The sequence below is a fragment of the Plasmodium gaboni genome, chromosome 10 (assembly GCF_001602025.1).
Source record: "Plasmodium gaboni strain SY75 chromosome 10, whole genome shotgun sequence".
NCBI classification, from domain to species: Eukaryota; Apicomplexa; class Aconoidasida; order Haemosporida; family Plasmodiidae; genus Plasmodium; species Plasmodium gaboni.
The window spans coordinates 216,244-231,576 of NC_031490.1; the positions used below are offsets into that span (position 1 = coordinate 216,244).

Consider the following 15,333-nt stretch of genomic DNA (forward strand, 5'->3'; position numbering starts at 1 on the left):
AAAAGACATATGATATACATATATAATATAATATATTTTCATATAATTTTATTACTCGTCAAAATTTTCAGTATATGATCTTTTTAATAATTTTTCATATTCAGCTAACACCTCTTGAGGAACCTCAGCATCTGAGTCCAGCATTTTGCATAACCAAATATAAAATATATATAAAATATATATATATATATATATATATATATATATTTATTTATTTATTTAATAATGTTATTTTATTGATATACAACTTTTATCATTAATCCATAAATAATAAAAAATATATTTTTAAATGTTTTATTTTATTTTATTTTATTTTTTATTTAATATTTTCTCATAATTTTTATTTTTTTCTGATCAGACATTTTATAATTTGTATTGCTTTTATCACATGGCATTAATATATATATATATATATATAATATATATATATATATATATGTAATATTTATTTATTTATTTGTTTTTCTTTTAAGAAAAATATTTACTTACCATGTATAAAATATATACACATAAATAAATATATACATATGTGTTATATATATTTTATATTTCACTTGATTTTTTTTTTTTTTTTTTTCACACATTGTACTTTTTTATAATTTGAGATAATATAACTATAATATTTACATTTATAAAATATAAAAATAACCCTTTTCATACAGATTTTTAAAGATATAATAAAATATATATATATATATATAAGAATTTTTATATTAAAAAAAAAAAAAAAAAAATACATATATACATATATACATATATACATTTATAATAATAATAATAATAATATATATATATATATATGTATAATTTTTAAGTGATCATAAAAGTTGTTATCATAACCAAACATTCCTTATATTGTTAAGCATCACTAAACATTTTTATTAAAAAAAAAAAAATATATATACCTTAAAGTGTCTATAACGTTTAAACAATGAAAACCGATATAAAAAAATATAAATATATATACATTTTTTTATATTCAAGAAAATAATGGGACCTTTATTTTTAAACACATATTATTATATATATATATATATATATGGGAGAATTTTTAGTTAATATGTTATATTTTTTTTATTATCTCTAATATATATATATATATATTTATTTATTTATATATATTACATTATATTGTTGATATACCTGCACGATTGCACACAAATATGTTTTGAAGAATTTTTTTTTCCCTTTCACAACAAAATGTTATGTTATTCATATTAAATAAAATAACATGTGAATATAATACAATTATAACATATAATTGTTCTAAATAATATTTTTCACTTGATGTTAGTATATTTAAAATATTTACAAAATTGTAAATATATATATATATATATATATATATATATACATGTATATATGAATATCTATACTTTTATACTTATTGTATATATGATATTCTCATCTATATTTATATTAGTTTCCAATATTTTCTTCTTATTATAAAAAAATCTAATTTACAATAACAATTTCATAAAATTACTTTTTCTTCTCCTATATAATATTGATCTATACATATAAATATAAAAATATAATATTCCATCCTCAATACAACAACCATTATATCATACATATATATATATATATATATATATATATATATATATGTGGTCAGAAAAATAGGTTTATCAATTTTTATATAAAGTTAATAAATAAAAAAAAAAAAAAAAAAAAAAAAAAAAATTGTTAAATAATATTTTATGTACAATTTTTTTGCCCAAATATAATTGTTCAAGAATTATATATATATATATATATATATATATATTTATATATACATATATGTATATATATGTATATATATTTATATAGGCAGATGGTGCATCTATTTATAAGCAACGGTATTTATAAAAATACAACTGCATAAATTTTATTAGGAAAAAATAAAAATAAATAAATTAATATATATAATTAAAATAAATTTAAAATTTAAAATTAATATTTTTTTAATACAATATATGGGATATAGGTTAATTCTAATAAGAATTATGTAAATAAATATAATATATATATATAATATATACATATTTATATGTGTAGAATGTTTAAAATTTGAAATTCATTTTACACACAACTCAAAAGAATGTAGATTCAAAAAAACATATATAATTTTTCTATCATATTATATATAATTTCATCTATTATTTTTCTTTAAATATTCCTTTCTATATTTATTAGTTACATGTCTTCGTATACATTATATTCATCCTATAGACATTATATACACCTATATATAATATTATCACTCATATTTATATTTTTTATAGTTAAATTCATGTTATATTTTTATTTTAAAATGATATCTTAAGAAAAAAAATAAGATAATAATAAATGCATGTGTTGTTTACTATTAAATATAATATTCAAAATTTTTATACTTTTATTTATAAAATATACTATCATTTTTGTTATTATTATTGAAATATATATATATATATATATATATAATAATTAAAATATATTAGCATTCTAAAAAAAAAGAAAAACAATTTATATATACATATATGTTCAATTTCTATAAAATTCATGTTACATTTTTATCATTATAATATTTCTTTATTTTAATATTTATTCTATACCATCCTATATTATACACATATATATAAATATATATTACAATATATTAAAGTAGTAATATGAACTCTTCTTATATTTCTTTCTTCAAATGTGTACCAAATTTTAGAAAGGTATACAAATTATTTGTATAAATAATAATTTTTTTTTTTTTTTTAATTTTTTTGGCACATACATATTCTTAAAATAATTATATATATATATATAACCAATTAGACATATTTTATTTATTTTTTTTATTACTTTTCATATAATTAAAAAATATGTAATTTAAAAAATCATGATTTCATGACAATTATATGTAGGTGCATATACAAATTTTTTAATAAAAAATAATAACATCCATATTAACATATATAATATATATATATATATATATTTATATATCTATGCTTATATATTAATAAGGGTGATTACAAATTATGATCATACAAAATGAATCCTTATAGAAGTAGCACAAGTAAACATATAAATTACAAAAGCAACCTAAATATGAAAAGAAAAAAGCAGGTTGTTGAGAAAAAAAATATTTTGGAGAAGGTACATATATTACCTATAAAGAAAAATGTTCATAATTTTACAGATCTTTACAAGAAACTCAATTCCTTAATAGATGAAGAAAGAATTTTATATGAAGGTTTTATTATAAATATAAACGAACATGATGTAAAAGATAAGGAAGAAGAAAAAAATAATAAAATAAATAATTGTATTACCAATGAAGAATGTGCAAATTATAAAAATTATAATACATTAAATGTTAATAATACAAATGATGATGAAAAAGAAACAGATGACTATAATACTGATATAGAAGAAATTAATACAAATAATATACATGAAAAAAAGGAAATAATAAAAGAAAACAATATAGATAATCATAATATATCAAATAATGAACAACAAAAACACACATTTGAATATAAAAATAATTTTCATAACCATACTGATTATATTATTATCAATTGTGTCCCTTCTATAGGAATATTAAGTCATGATACTTTAATTTATACTGATGGAAAATATGTCGATAATTTAAGAAAAATACATATATTAATTATAAAAGATAAACATTATAAAAAATATGAAAAAAAATGTCACAAATATTTTGGCTCCCTAAAAAAATATTTACTTAAAAAAAGTAATCAAATTTTTCATGAAGCATTTTCCTTCGTATCATACTCTTTGGATTGTTTTTCTTACAAATTATCAACAAAGGATACTGTGAGAAAAAAAGATAGTGATGATCAATTAACTAATGTTGATAGTTCTCATGAGATATCCAAGAGTAATAGTTGTAGTCAGGTAAACGAATGTAATAATTATGATCAGTTAGCCAATTTTACTAACATTGACGAGGTAGCCAATATTGACAGCTACAAGGAAGTGAAAAAAAATAAAAATGAAAATGTTACAGTAGACAAAATTTTAATGAATTATTTAAAACCATATTTTAAGAAAAATCAAAATAAATTATACTATTCAGGGAAATTATTTCTCATAAATAATTTTACATTCCTCATTTTGAAAATTGATTCTGATGTGAATGTTGGGTTTATTGATAAAAATACGGTTAGCCAAAAAAAAAAAAAATAAATAAAATAAAATAAAATAAAATAAAAAAAAAAATTCATCACTTTTACCTGACTTGTTCATAGAAAAAAAAATAAAATAAAATAATTCCATTTATTACATATTATTTATTATATAATATATGTATTTCTTTATATTTTTTATTTAGGAAATAATATTAAGTGTTGATACTTATGAACAATACAAAAATGTACACATTGTACCAATGTATGATACTCTTCCAACTACTTATAATTACGATTTGTTCATGGATTATATTAAACCATATATCGAAAGACATTATTTAAATGTATATTCGATTCATGATACATTTTTTTATAAAGGTGTGCAATTTAAAATCATGGGTATTGATCCAGTAAATATAAAATATGGAAAAGGAAGAATTAGTTGTAATACATTTATTTATACAGAAGGTTGTATAAAACCAACATTCTTTGATGTAATATCAAAAGAATCTTTTAATTATATCAGATCTTTACCATTTGAATATAAACCATATGCCATATTAAACATTTTACAACACCTAGATTCTGATTCCTTGTTACGATTATTTCCATCTTCAAATATAAATATAAGAGAAAATAATAAAAAAGAAGAAATGCTTTTAGAACAGTTAACAAAACATAAATATATTTTTAATAAAAACTTTAAAAATAATTATACTAAAAATTCCATAGAAAATATTGATAGTAAAAATAAAGAAAATTATCAACATATAAACAAAAAAAGAGAATTACATACAACAACATCAACACTAAGGAGTAATTTAATAAATGAACAATGTGCTGTTTGTTTTGAATACTTCCAAGACTATGATAAATGTATTAAGCTAACTTGTTTACATACATACCATTGGAAATGTGTCAAAAACTGGTTTAAATTTAACTTAACATGTCCATGTTGTAGATATAAATTAAACTTTTAAATATAACAAAAATATATAAATATATATATATATATATATATGTATATTTCAATTTAAGTATACATAAAAAATATATATATTATAATATATATAGTATTATATTATATTTTTATGCATAAAAGGTGGTACTCAATTTATACATTTTTTTATATATACAGAGAGAACATATATATATATATATATATATATATATATATTTAAGATTTACCTCAAAAATTATAAAACAAATATAAATATAAAAATATAAATATATATATATTTTTTTTCATATTACTAAATATTATTGATGAAACAAATTGAAACATATTTAAATCTATTGCATACAAATTTATATGCAGAGAAAAAAAAAAAAAAAAAAAAAAAAAAAAATTAAAGTTCAGTAATCATTCAAAAATAAAATACCTATTCTTTTAATATATATATTTTTTTTTTTTCTGTTGTGATAAAAACATATATATATATATATATATATTGATGTAGATATATTTATTTATATAATATATTTATCATCATGGAAGTTGTTATATAATGTAAAAACAAAATAAACATAATTTAAAAATTAAATATATATATATATATATATGTATATATTCATATATTTCTTATAAATCTCTGATTTATATTTTTTTAAAATATAAGATTTATATATACATCAATATGTTTATATATAAGTAGACTCTGATATAGCGAAAATGTTTCCATGGAAGATTATTACATTATAAGGGAAAGAATCACGTGTGCATATTATATATATGGAGTATGTTTTAAATTTAAATAATATAATATAATATTTATTTAGTAATTTTTTCTCCTACGATATAAATAAGTACATCTCATATATATATATATATATATATATATATGTAAATGTATTTTTTTTTTTTTTTTTTTTTTTGTTCTTTTTGAAAGCATAATGAATTTTGTTAAAACTCATATTTATAAACAAGAGTACACAGAGGATGGTATTTTAGAAATTGAACAGGACACCAGGAGTTCTAAAGAAAAGGATGCAGAAAAAATATTAAAAGAATTACCTGAGTTTAAAAGAGATAATCAATTCTTAAGTTTATCTGAACAACTAGAATTAAAAAAGATTACAAATAATAAAGAAAATGTTTCATCTTATGATAATGAAAATAATATGTATGATATTATAAATGGTATGGATAATCCTACAGAATATGACGAAAATTATGATATGAATAATAATTATAGCTTTAATAAATTACAACAAAGAGAAAAAGAAATTGCTTATGAATATAATGAAGCTATAAAGGATTGTTTTAAAAAAAAAGAACAGAAAGACAAAAATAATTTTAAAAATCTTCCTGAAGAAAATATAAATATAAAAGAAATAAAAAAAAAAATTATTAAACAAAAAAATAAAAAAATATTAAATCCAAATATAAAAGCTATTATTAAAACAAAAAAAAAGAACGAAAATAAGAAGACTGATAAAATTAATGATGTTGATAATAATGAATCAAAGCATTCAAATGATAAAAATAAAGAAAATGTAGAAACCAAACAAACTTGTTTATTATATGGTTATTCTGATTATTCTGATAATTGAAAGGGTTATATATTATATGTTATATGTTATATATATATTACATAAAATAGAAATATAATTTTTAATGTTCTTTAAAATATATTATATTTTTTTTTTTTTTTTTGTGTATTATTATATTTTTAAGTTTTTACATATATATATATTATAATTCTTTTTATTTTGTTTTTCTTTAAAACATGATATTTTTCCAAAAAAATAAAATAATTAATTTATTAAAATCATATAAAATAATATTTCATAGGATATAACAATCTTTGTGTCTCTACTTCAATAAATACAACAGGATTGTATTTTATAAATAGGATATACTAAATGAAAATTTATATATATATATTATATAATATATGCGTTTGAATGTTAGAGTAATAAAATATTTTTTCAAAAGAAATATGAATTATATAAATATATTATATATATATATTTTAAAATATAAAAAGGGCATAAAATTATATAGGAAATATTGATATAATGTATATATAATATATAATTTAAATTATTCCTAATTTAACATACGTATAAGATATATATATATATATATATATTTAATATTTTTTTTTTTTTTTTTTTTTTTTTTTAGTGCATAAATAAATATATAATTATATATATATATATATATATTTTTTTTTATTTATAATATATATATGTCCTTAATTTAATTACCATTATGTAATTTTCATTTGACTTTTAAAAAAAAAAAAAAATGGTTTTGAAAGATAAGAAATATAATAGGAAATATTTAAAAAAAATAAAAGCAAGATCTAAGGATATAACAGAAAAAGAAGAAAAAAAAAGTAAAGAAGATTCTCATTATAATTATGAAGAGAACTTACCAGAGTATGATAGTAATAATGATTATTTAATTCATGATAAAGAATTATTATCTCATATCTTAAATTCAGATTCTGAATCAAGTCAAGAAAATATAAATGTGGAACATATAAAAAATACTCAAAAAAAAAATAAAGAACGTCATATAGATTTTGTTATATCATCATTGGCTTTTAATATACCATTGGGTTTGATCTGATAAATAAGGTTATAAATAAATAAATAAATAAATATATATATATATATATATATAATTTTTGGAGTATTGTATCATATAAAATTTGAATAATGTAATATATAATATTTTATTCATGTAAATATATAATTAACCATATGTAGCATAAAAGAAAAATATAGAAATAACAATAATAATAATAATATATATATTTATTTATATTTTATATATTCATTGTGTGTTTTTATTTTAAAACTCATCAATTCATATATACATATTTTCATTCCTGATATTCTTTATGTGTTTCACACATATGCATATAAAAAGAATTAAAAAAAAAAAAGAATCCAATATACGTAATAGTAATAATCATGATCTGAATGAAGAGAAAGTTTATTTTATACTTTGATAGTTATATATAAATATATGTCTATAATATATGCTAAAAAAAAAAAAAGAAAAAGCAAAACATATTATAATACATATATTATATTTCTTACATAAAAAATGTTTTTATTATGTCGAATAAACTTAGCGAAAAAAATTAAAGAGAAAATACCTTACGGTGTTAAGCAAAGTCAAAATTATAAAGATGCCAAAAAACAAGAAAGGTTAGCATTAGAAGCTAATAGAAAATTGAAAGAAAGTAGAGGTATGTTATTAGATGGAAAAAAAAATTTATTTATGAGTTTAAGACAGAATAGTGATATAAACTGGTATAGAGCTGGACAAATATTAAAACATCTAGAAATACATCAAAGGGCAAAGCCTGAAATAACACCAAGCCTTCGAGAAAAAATTACCAGTATAGCAAATTTTGTAAAAAAAGGAAGATAAGAAAATACACACATGTCACGCAAAAAAGCATATACATATATATATATATATATATATATATATATATATATATGTATAGGATTTATTTTTATTTCTTAAACGTGCTTTTGATATATATCTAACTCAATAAAATTGGCCTCCTAATTCTATATTTTAATGTATTATATGTAAAATAATTATGTAATTCCATATCACCCATAATAAGATCATTTTTTATTTTTTATTTTTTATTTTTCATTTTACTTTTTTTTTTTGTTTTTTTCCCTTTTTAAACACATATACACATCTATATTTAATTATAAAGGAAAACTTTATTTTTATGGTCATTTTAATAATACATATATTAATATATAATTAATATTCAGATTTATAAAGTTTGTAGATAATTTAAAAAAAAAAAAAAAAAATTTAAACCATTACATATAATATATGGTAATATATAAAAAAAAAAGAAATATATATAAATATAAATAATATATATATAAGATTATATACAAATGTTATACGTATTCGGTAAAATTAATAAAATAAATAAATAAAAAAAAAAATAATAGAATAAATAATAATAAATAAATTAATGACAGCATAAAATAAAAAAAATTGTCTAAAAAAAAAAAAAAAAAAAAAAATGAGAAAAAAATTTTTTTTTATTTGTGAATATTTAATTTTTTTTTAAATATTCCTTGTTTAGTATTTTTTCTTTTTTGCTATTTTGTAATAATTTTGTTATATTATTATATTTTATTACATATATTTTTTTTATTTTATTTTTATTTTTTTGGTAGCTTATAAGTAGGAAAAAATGAAATGGTCACTTCATCCAAATGTTACATATTGTAATACACTTATATATATGTGTACATATAAAAACATAAAAATATATTATATATATATATGTATAAATAATTAAAAAAAATAAAAACATGAAAAATAATTGGTAACATATATATATATATATAAATGTATATATCTACATTCATTCAAATAAAATGGAATACAAAAGAGTTATATTTGTATTCCACTAATTTTATTATTTTATTATTTTATTATTTTATTTTTTATTGTTTTTTCTTTTTTTTTTTTTTATTGGTATATTATATACTGATTGGAATATAATATATATAAATTTCATATAAAATGAATTTTTTAAATATACAAATTATTGTATTATAATATTTCTTTAATTTGTTTAATATATACAAAATATAAGAAGTATTATTAATTTGTTATATATTATATATATATATATATATATGTATAAAGTGATTATTATTATTTTTTTATTTTTTATATTTTCAGATGATATACCACTATAAATATATATTTTAATTATTATTTTAATTCTTATTATAATCATCACATATCATAAATCATACATATTATCTATCTATCTGTCTTTTTTTTTTTTTTTTTTTTTTTTTTTTTTTTTTTTTTTTTTTTTTTATAAAAAATTATAAAATATATATAACAACCATTGAAAGTTGCAAATATATATACATATATATATATATATATATATATATATATATATATTTATATATTTATGAATTCCTAATATTATATATTAAATCTTGATTTATCACATAAAAATATATTATATAAATTACACATATTATATATATTTGAATACATTTATATATATATATTATAAATGTTCTGTTTGTATTTCTGAGTTTACATTCATATAATACATAGAAGAATCATTTTGTTCATTAGTTGTAGTGTTTGAATTTTCATTACTATATGCATTATAATTACTATTTATATTTTTAGTATACACATTATTTGAATAACTATTATTACTACTGTCTATATTTGAATTGTTATCAGCTGTTCCTTGTTCATTTATTATGATATTAACATAATTTCTTTTTTCCATAGGTGCTTGAATAATAGTATCTAATCCTGTGTCATCATTTTCTTCATTACTATTTATAAGCATAGTACTTTGACCGTTTAATCCAGAATTATCTTTATTATTTGTAGACATAACATCTTCTGTGTTATTTATTATATGATGATCATCATTATTATTTAAAATATTATTTTGAACTGAGAGATTATTCATTTCTACAATATTATTATGATTATCATCAACTATATTATTTTCATTATTTTTCATATTATCTATATTTATATAATTCATATTATTCTTCATATAAGTGTCATCATTATTTAGTATATTAACTACAGTTGTTGAACCGCTCTGCATATTATTTTTATCAACTTGTTTCCCTGCTGCATGAATTAAATTAAGACGTCCTTCATCAAGAAGTCCATTATTATTTATAGCTTCATTGCTCCCATATATACCACAATTGTTTGTTATATTATGCTCATTCATAAAACCACTCAAACTATTATTATTATTATTATTGTTGTTGTTGTTGCTGTTGTTGCTGTTGTTATTGATATTATTATTATTATTTATATTTCCTAAATTTTCTTCCATATCATTATTTATACGATTAATCACATTTTTCTTATGAATCATATTCTCGTTATTTCCAACCATATTAATACCATCATTTAAAATATTATTATTATTATTGTTATAAGTATTCATATTATCATTATTATGCACATTATTCATATTAACATTAACACCACCACCACTACTATTATTATTGTAATTATTTATGATATTCATTTTTGTAGTGCCATTCAAGCCGTTAGACATCACCAACCTATTTAATAACACATTTGTATTATTACTATTATTATTACAACTATTTATATTAGTTGCCGTTGTTGTTGTTATTATACTATCATTATTTATACTATCTTCCTTCTCAAGTGTCATCATATTTTCATTGTCGTTATTCTCTAAATTATCATTATCATCCATATCTATCTCACCACTATTATTATTCATAACACCACTTGTCATATTAGTCAATCCATTATTTCCACTTCCTTGATAATTATTATTATAATTATTATTCACACTATTATCCATATTGTTATTCACCATATTATTTATCATGTTTATATTACCAATCATATTAGTACCATTGCTATTATTTGCATTAAACATATTTCCATTCATATGGCTATTCACCTGACTTTTCATTTGATTTGTCATCTGATTGTTCATTTGGTTTGTCATTTGATTGTTCATTTGGTTTGTCATTTGATTTGTCATTTGATTTGTCATTTGATTTGTCATCTGATTTGTCATCTGATTAGTCATCTGATTTGTCATATGATTTGCCATCTGATTAGTCATATGATTTGCCATCTGATTAGTCATTTGATTTGCCATCTGATTTGTCATCTGATTGTTCAACTGACTCTTCATCTGATTTATCATCTGATTATTCATAACTTGATTAGTTCCATATCCATCGTGGAATCCCAAGTTAATCATATTATTCTGATTATTTATTAAATTATTCACATCAACATTAAATATATTTACCAATTCCTCATCTGTAAAAGGAACTGCCTTATAAGCACATTTTACAGTGTGAACAGCCAAACTATGAGCCTTATTGAAACCCCATTTTTTCAATAAATACTTAGAAATTTTAGGTTCTTTCGAATTTTCATTTTCTAAATATTTAGCAAACCAAGAATAAGAATAAGGATCAAAACGAACCCCTTCAACCGGTGTTAATGCACTAGCTCGAGCAGTCAAACTCTCCATTCTTCTTCCTCGTGGTGCTCTTGTCCTTTTGGTTGGTGAAAACTCATTTTCACTATCTTGACCTGCATCACTATTAGGTAATTTATTTGTTTGATGTACATTTTGTCCACTCATACCTGCACCTGAATAATTTTGCATGCGTGACATACGTAAATTTCCATTCATCCCACCAACCTTCTCTTTCATATGTTGATGTACTACACTGCTATCGTCATTATCTATTGAATTTTGATCTATCATCATTTCTAATCCATTTTCAGAATTAAGTGTTAATAAATTTCTCATACGTTTTGTTCTATTTTCTGTAGTTGTTGCACCAGCTTGTTCTGCTTCTAATCTACATTGAATAGCTAGCTCTTTAGCTTTTTCAAAGCCTAACTTTTTAATAGGAAATCTTCTCATCTGGAAATTTTTTCCAATAGACCAATAAGCTAGCCATGAACCCTTTCTATCATTGTAAGAAACACCTTTCATAGGTCTAGAACAATCTTTATCATATGCTTCCATACATTCTAATAATTCCATACTATCATTATTATTTCTACATAATGTTTGTTCCATATCATCTAATGACATTTGTGATTCTTCACTCAGTTTTCTTTTTGGTGGTCTACCTCTACCTCTTTTAACACCTTTATTTTCCACTTTAATAGTTTCTTTTCTATGTATAACATCATTTCCAATATTATTATTATTATTATTATTAATGTTATTATTTATATACATATTATTATTATTATTATTATTGTTATTATTATTATAATTTTGATTCATGTTATGACTCATATTATGACTTAGGTTGTTATGGTTCATGTTAATATTCATATTATGCATATGGTGATTATTATGATGCATATTACTATTATTATTTTGATGCTGTTGATGATGATGTTGTTGATTATTATTATTATTATTAGTGTGATTCATGTGCATGCTGTTAAAATTTTCTTCCATTTCACTTCGTAACAAATCATTTGATATAGCTGCATCTACCGCTTTTCTACTACCATGTACATGGAACATAGGTTTACATCTAGCACCAGCTTTTTCAGCTTCCTGTCTTGCTTTAACGGCTAAAATACGAGCTTGTTCAAATCCATATTGCTTAACAGAAAAATATCTTCTTATTTCTCTGGTATTATCATTCCATGCAGCTAGCCATTGTTGCTTTTTCGGATTGAAACGGACTCCTGGTATTCTGGGTAAGTATTCTGGATGTCCTTCTGTGGTGGATTTTGTCCATGTAGTAGTACCTACTACATCACCTTTCTTCATTCTTTCAGATTTAATAAGATGATTTCTATTGATAAGTGTACTACTATTATTATTATTATTATTCATATTATTATGCATTAAATGAGATTGATTATTTATATTATTATTATTATTGTTGTTGTTGTTATTGTTTCCGTCTATATTATTATTATCCATGTTATTTATTAAATAAGTGTTATTATTATTATTAATAATATTATTATCATTGTTATTTCGATTATTATTTATAATATTGTTATGATCAATAAGTTGTTTGAGATGATGTTTTTGATGATGCACATTTGCATGATGTTGATTAGTATGATGTTGATTTGTATTATCGTCCATATCTGAATCATATAATGCTTTGTCTTTTAAATATTCTTCTTGAAAATCATATTCATCACAATCTTTACTATTACTATTACTAATATTATTATTATTATTATTATTATTATTATTGTTGTTATTATTATTGTTGTTATTATTATTATTATTGTTGTTATATTTCATCATAGCATTATCATCGTCCAAATTATTTTTGTTGTGACCCTTAGATGATTTCATTTCATATTTTTTTAAATAAGAAAGTACACTTTCAAATTCAGCATTACTTAATGTTTCGTTTTTTAAATTTAACATGTATTTTAATGAATTAGGTGTTTCTTCTGTTAATTTTGTTCTCATCAAACAATCATAATAATCATCTACAACATTATCTTGATCAGAATATGAATAATTCATTGCATTGTTTGCATTATTCAAATGAGAATTACCTTTTATTGTACTATGAGAAGCATTAGGATTAGTATTACTATTATTTGTTGTAGTTCCTTGATTATTCATATTATTATAATTAATATTGCCATGATTTGGTAAGGTAATATGTGTAAAATTATTTATTCCAAGAAATTTCTTATCACTCATAATTTCATCATATTCATTATTTATATCATAATAATTTAAATAATTATTATTATTATTGTTATTATTGTTATTATTATTGTTACTATTATTATTATTATTATTATTACTATTATTATTATTGTTAGCGTTTTGTTGAGAATCAGCTGCTCTTAATATATTTAATTGCTGCTTCAAATAATCACATACTGATATGTTCCATGTAGACGGTAATTTATTATAACTTAAGCATGGACCAAAAACTGCTATATAATTATGTAAATCTACAACCGTTACAGCACTCCTTAATCTATTTAAATGATACAAGAATGATGTCTTTTCATCTGTTGTATTACAATCTGAACACATATCTTTTAATATTACAATCAATTGTTGTTTACATATCTCAACAAGTGATGGTACATCCAATTTTTCTTGATCAGTATAATGTAAACGAAGACTTTCTATATCATCTTTCTTATCATAGATTATATCTTGATCATCATGATTCATATGTGACATACCTATCATTATTTCTTTATTATTTTCATTTCCATTTTCATTCTTTATATTAATCTCTCTTTCATTTACCAATGTTTCCATATTTAATATATTATATATACATACATAAATAAATACATATATATAAATATATAATATACATAAGTATATTATTATAATATGTTGGTATACATATAAAAATATAAAACATATATGATGTACAATATATTATTATATACACCCGTGAATATATATATTTTTTTAATTATATTATATTTTATAGTCTAACTTTAATTTAAGTATTAATTTTGGTATGAACATATAATAAAATAAAATAATTAAAAAATTATATAATAAAAGGATATGATAACACTATATTAAATTCTTTTTATTTTTTCTCTTTATTGCTTTTTTTTTTTTTTTTTTTTTTTTTTCCATTTTATCTTATTTTTTTATTTTTTTATTTATTTTTTTCTTTTTTTTTTTTTTTTTTTTTTTTATTATATATTTTTTTTTTT

The 15,333-nt window shown here is 19.0% G+C and overlaps 6 protein-coding genes across 6 annotated transcripts in view; 4 read left to right on the top strand and 2 right to left on the bottom strand.

The window, feature by feature from the left end:
- PGSY75_1007200 (putative rhoGAP GTPase) overlaps positions 1-144 on the bottom strand; it is a gene marked incomplete at both ends in the record, with an annotated part of 2,076 nt that extends 1,932 nt beyond the window's left edge. The window contains one exon of the mRNA XM_018785838.1: positions 56-144. Coding sequence (XP_018641456.1) covers positions 56-144 — 89 coding nt within the window.
- A 2,868-nt stretch (positions 145-3,012) lies between these two features.
- On the top strand, positions 3,013-5,095 carry PGSY75_1007300 (putative RING zinc finger protein; the record flags this gene model as incomplete). Its single annotated transcript, XM_018785840.1, has 2 exons — positions 3,013-4,149; positions 4,319-5,095. 2 exons carry the CDS (start codon positions 3,013-3,015, stop codon positions 5,093-5,095), a joined length of 1,914 nt encoding a protein of 637 aa, XP_018641457.1.
- A 913-nt stretch (positions 5,096-6,008) lies between these two features.
- PGSY75_1007400 (hypothetical protein) lies at positions 6,009-6,668 on the top strand (the record flags this gene model as incomplete). The annotated part of the gene is made up of 1 exon (XM_018785841.1): positions 6,009-6,668. One exon carries the CDS (start codon positions 6,009-6,011, stop codon positions 6,666-6,668), a length of 660 nt encoding a protein of 219 aa, XP_018641458.1.
- A 700-nt stretch (positions 6,669-7,368) lies between these two features.
- On the top strand, positions 7,369-7,695 carry PGSY75_1007500 (hypothetical protein; the record flags this gene model as incomplete). Its single annotated transcript, XM_018785842.1, has 1 exon — positions 7,369-7,695. The coding sequence occupies one exon, from the start codon at positions 7,369-7,371 to the stop codon at positions 7,693-7,695; it is 327 nt and encodes a 108-aa protein (XP_018641459.1).
- Positions 7,696-8,178: 483 nt separating this feature from the next.
- Positions 8,179-8,508, top strand: PGSY75_1007600 (hypothetical protein; the record flags this gene model as incomplete). Its single annotated transcript, XM_018785843.1, has 1 exon — positions 8,179-8,508. One exon carries the CDS (start codon positions 8,179-8,181, stop codon positions 8,506-8,508), a length of 330 nt encoding a protein of 109 aa, XP_018641460.1.
- Positions 8,509-10,153: 1,645 nt separating this feature from the next.
- PGSY75_1007700 (transcription factor with AP2 domain(s)) lies at positions 10,154-14,917 on the bottom strand (the record flags this gene model as incomplete). The annotated part of the gene is made up of 1 exon (XM_018785844.1): positions 10,154-14,917. One exon carries the CDS (start codon positions 14,915-14,917, stop codon positions 10,154-10,156), a length of 4,764 nt encoding a protein of 1,587 aa, XP_018641461.1.
- Between the last annotated feature and the right edge of the window lie 416 nt (positions 14,918-15,333).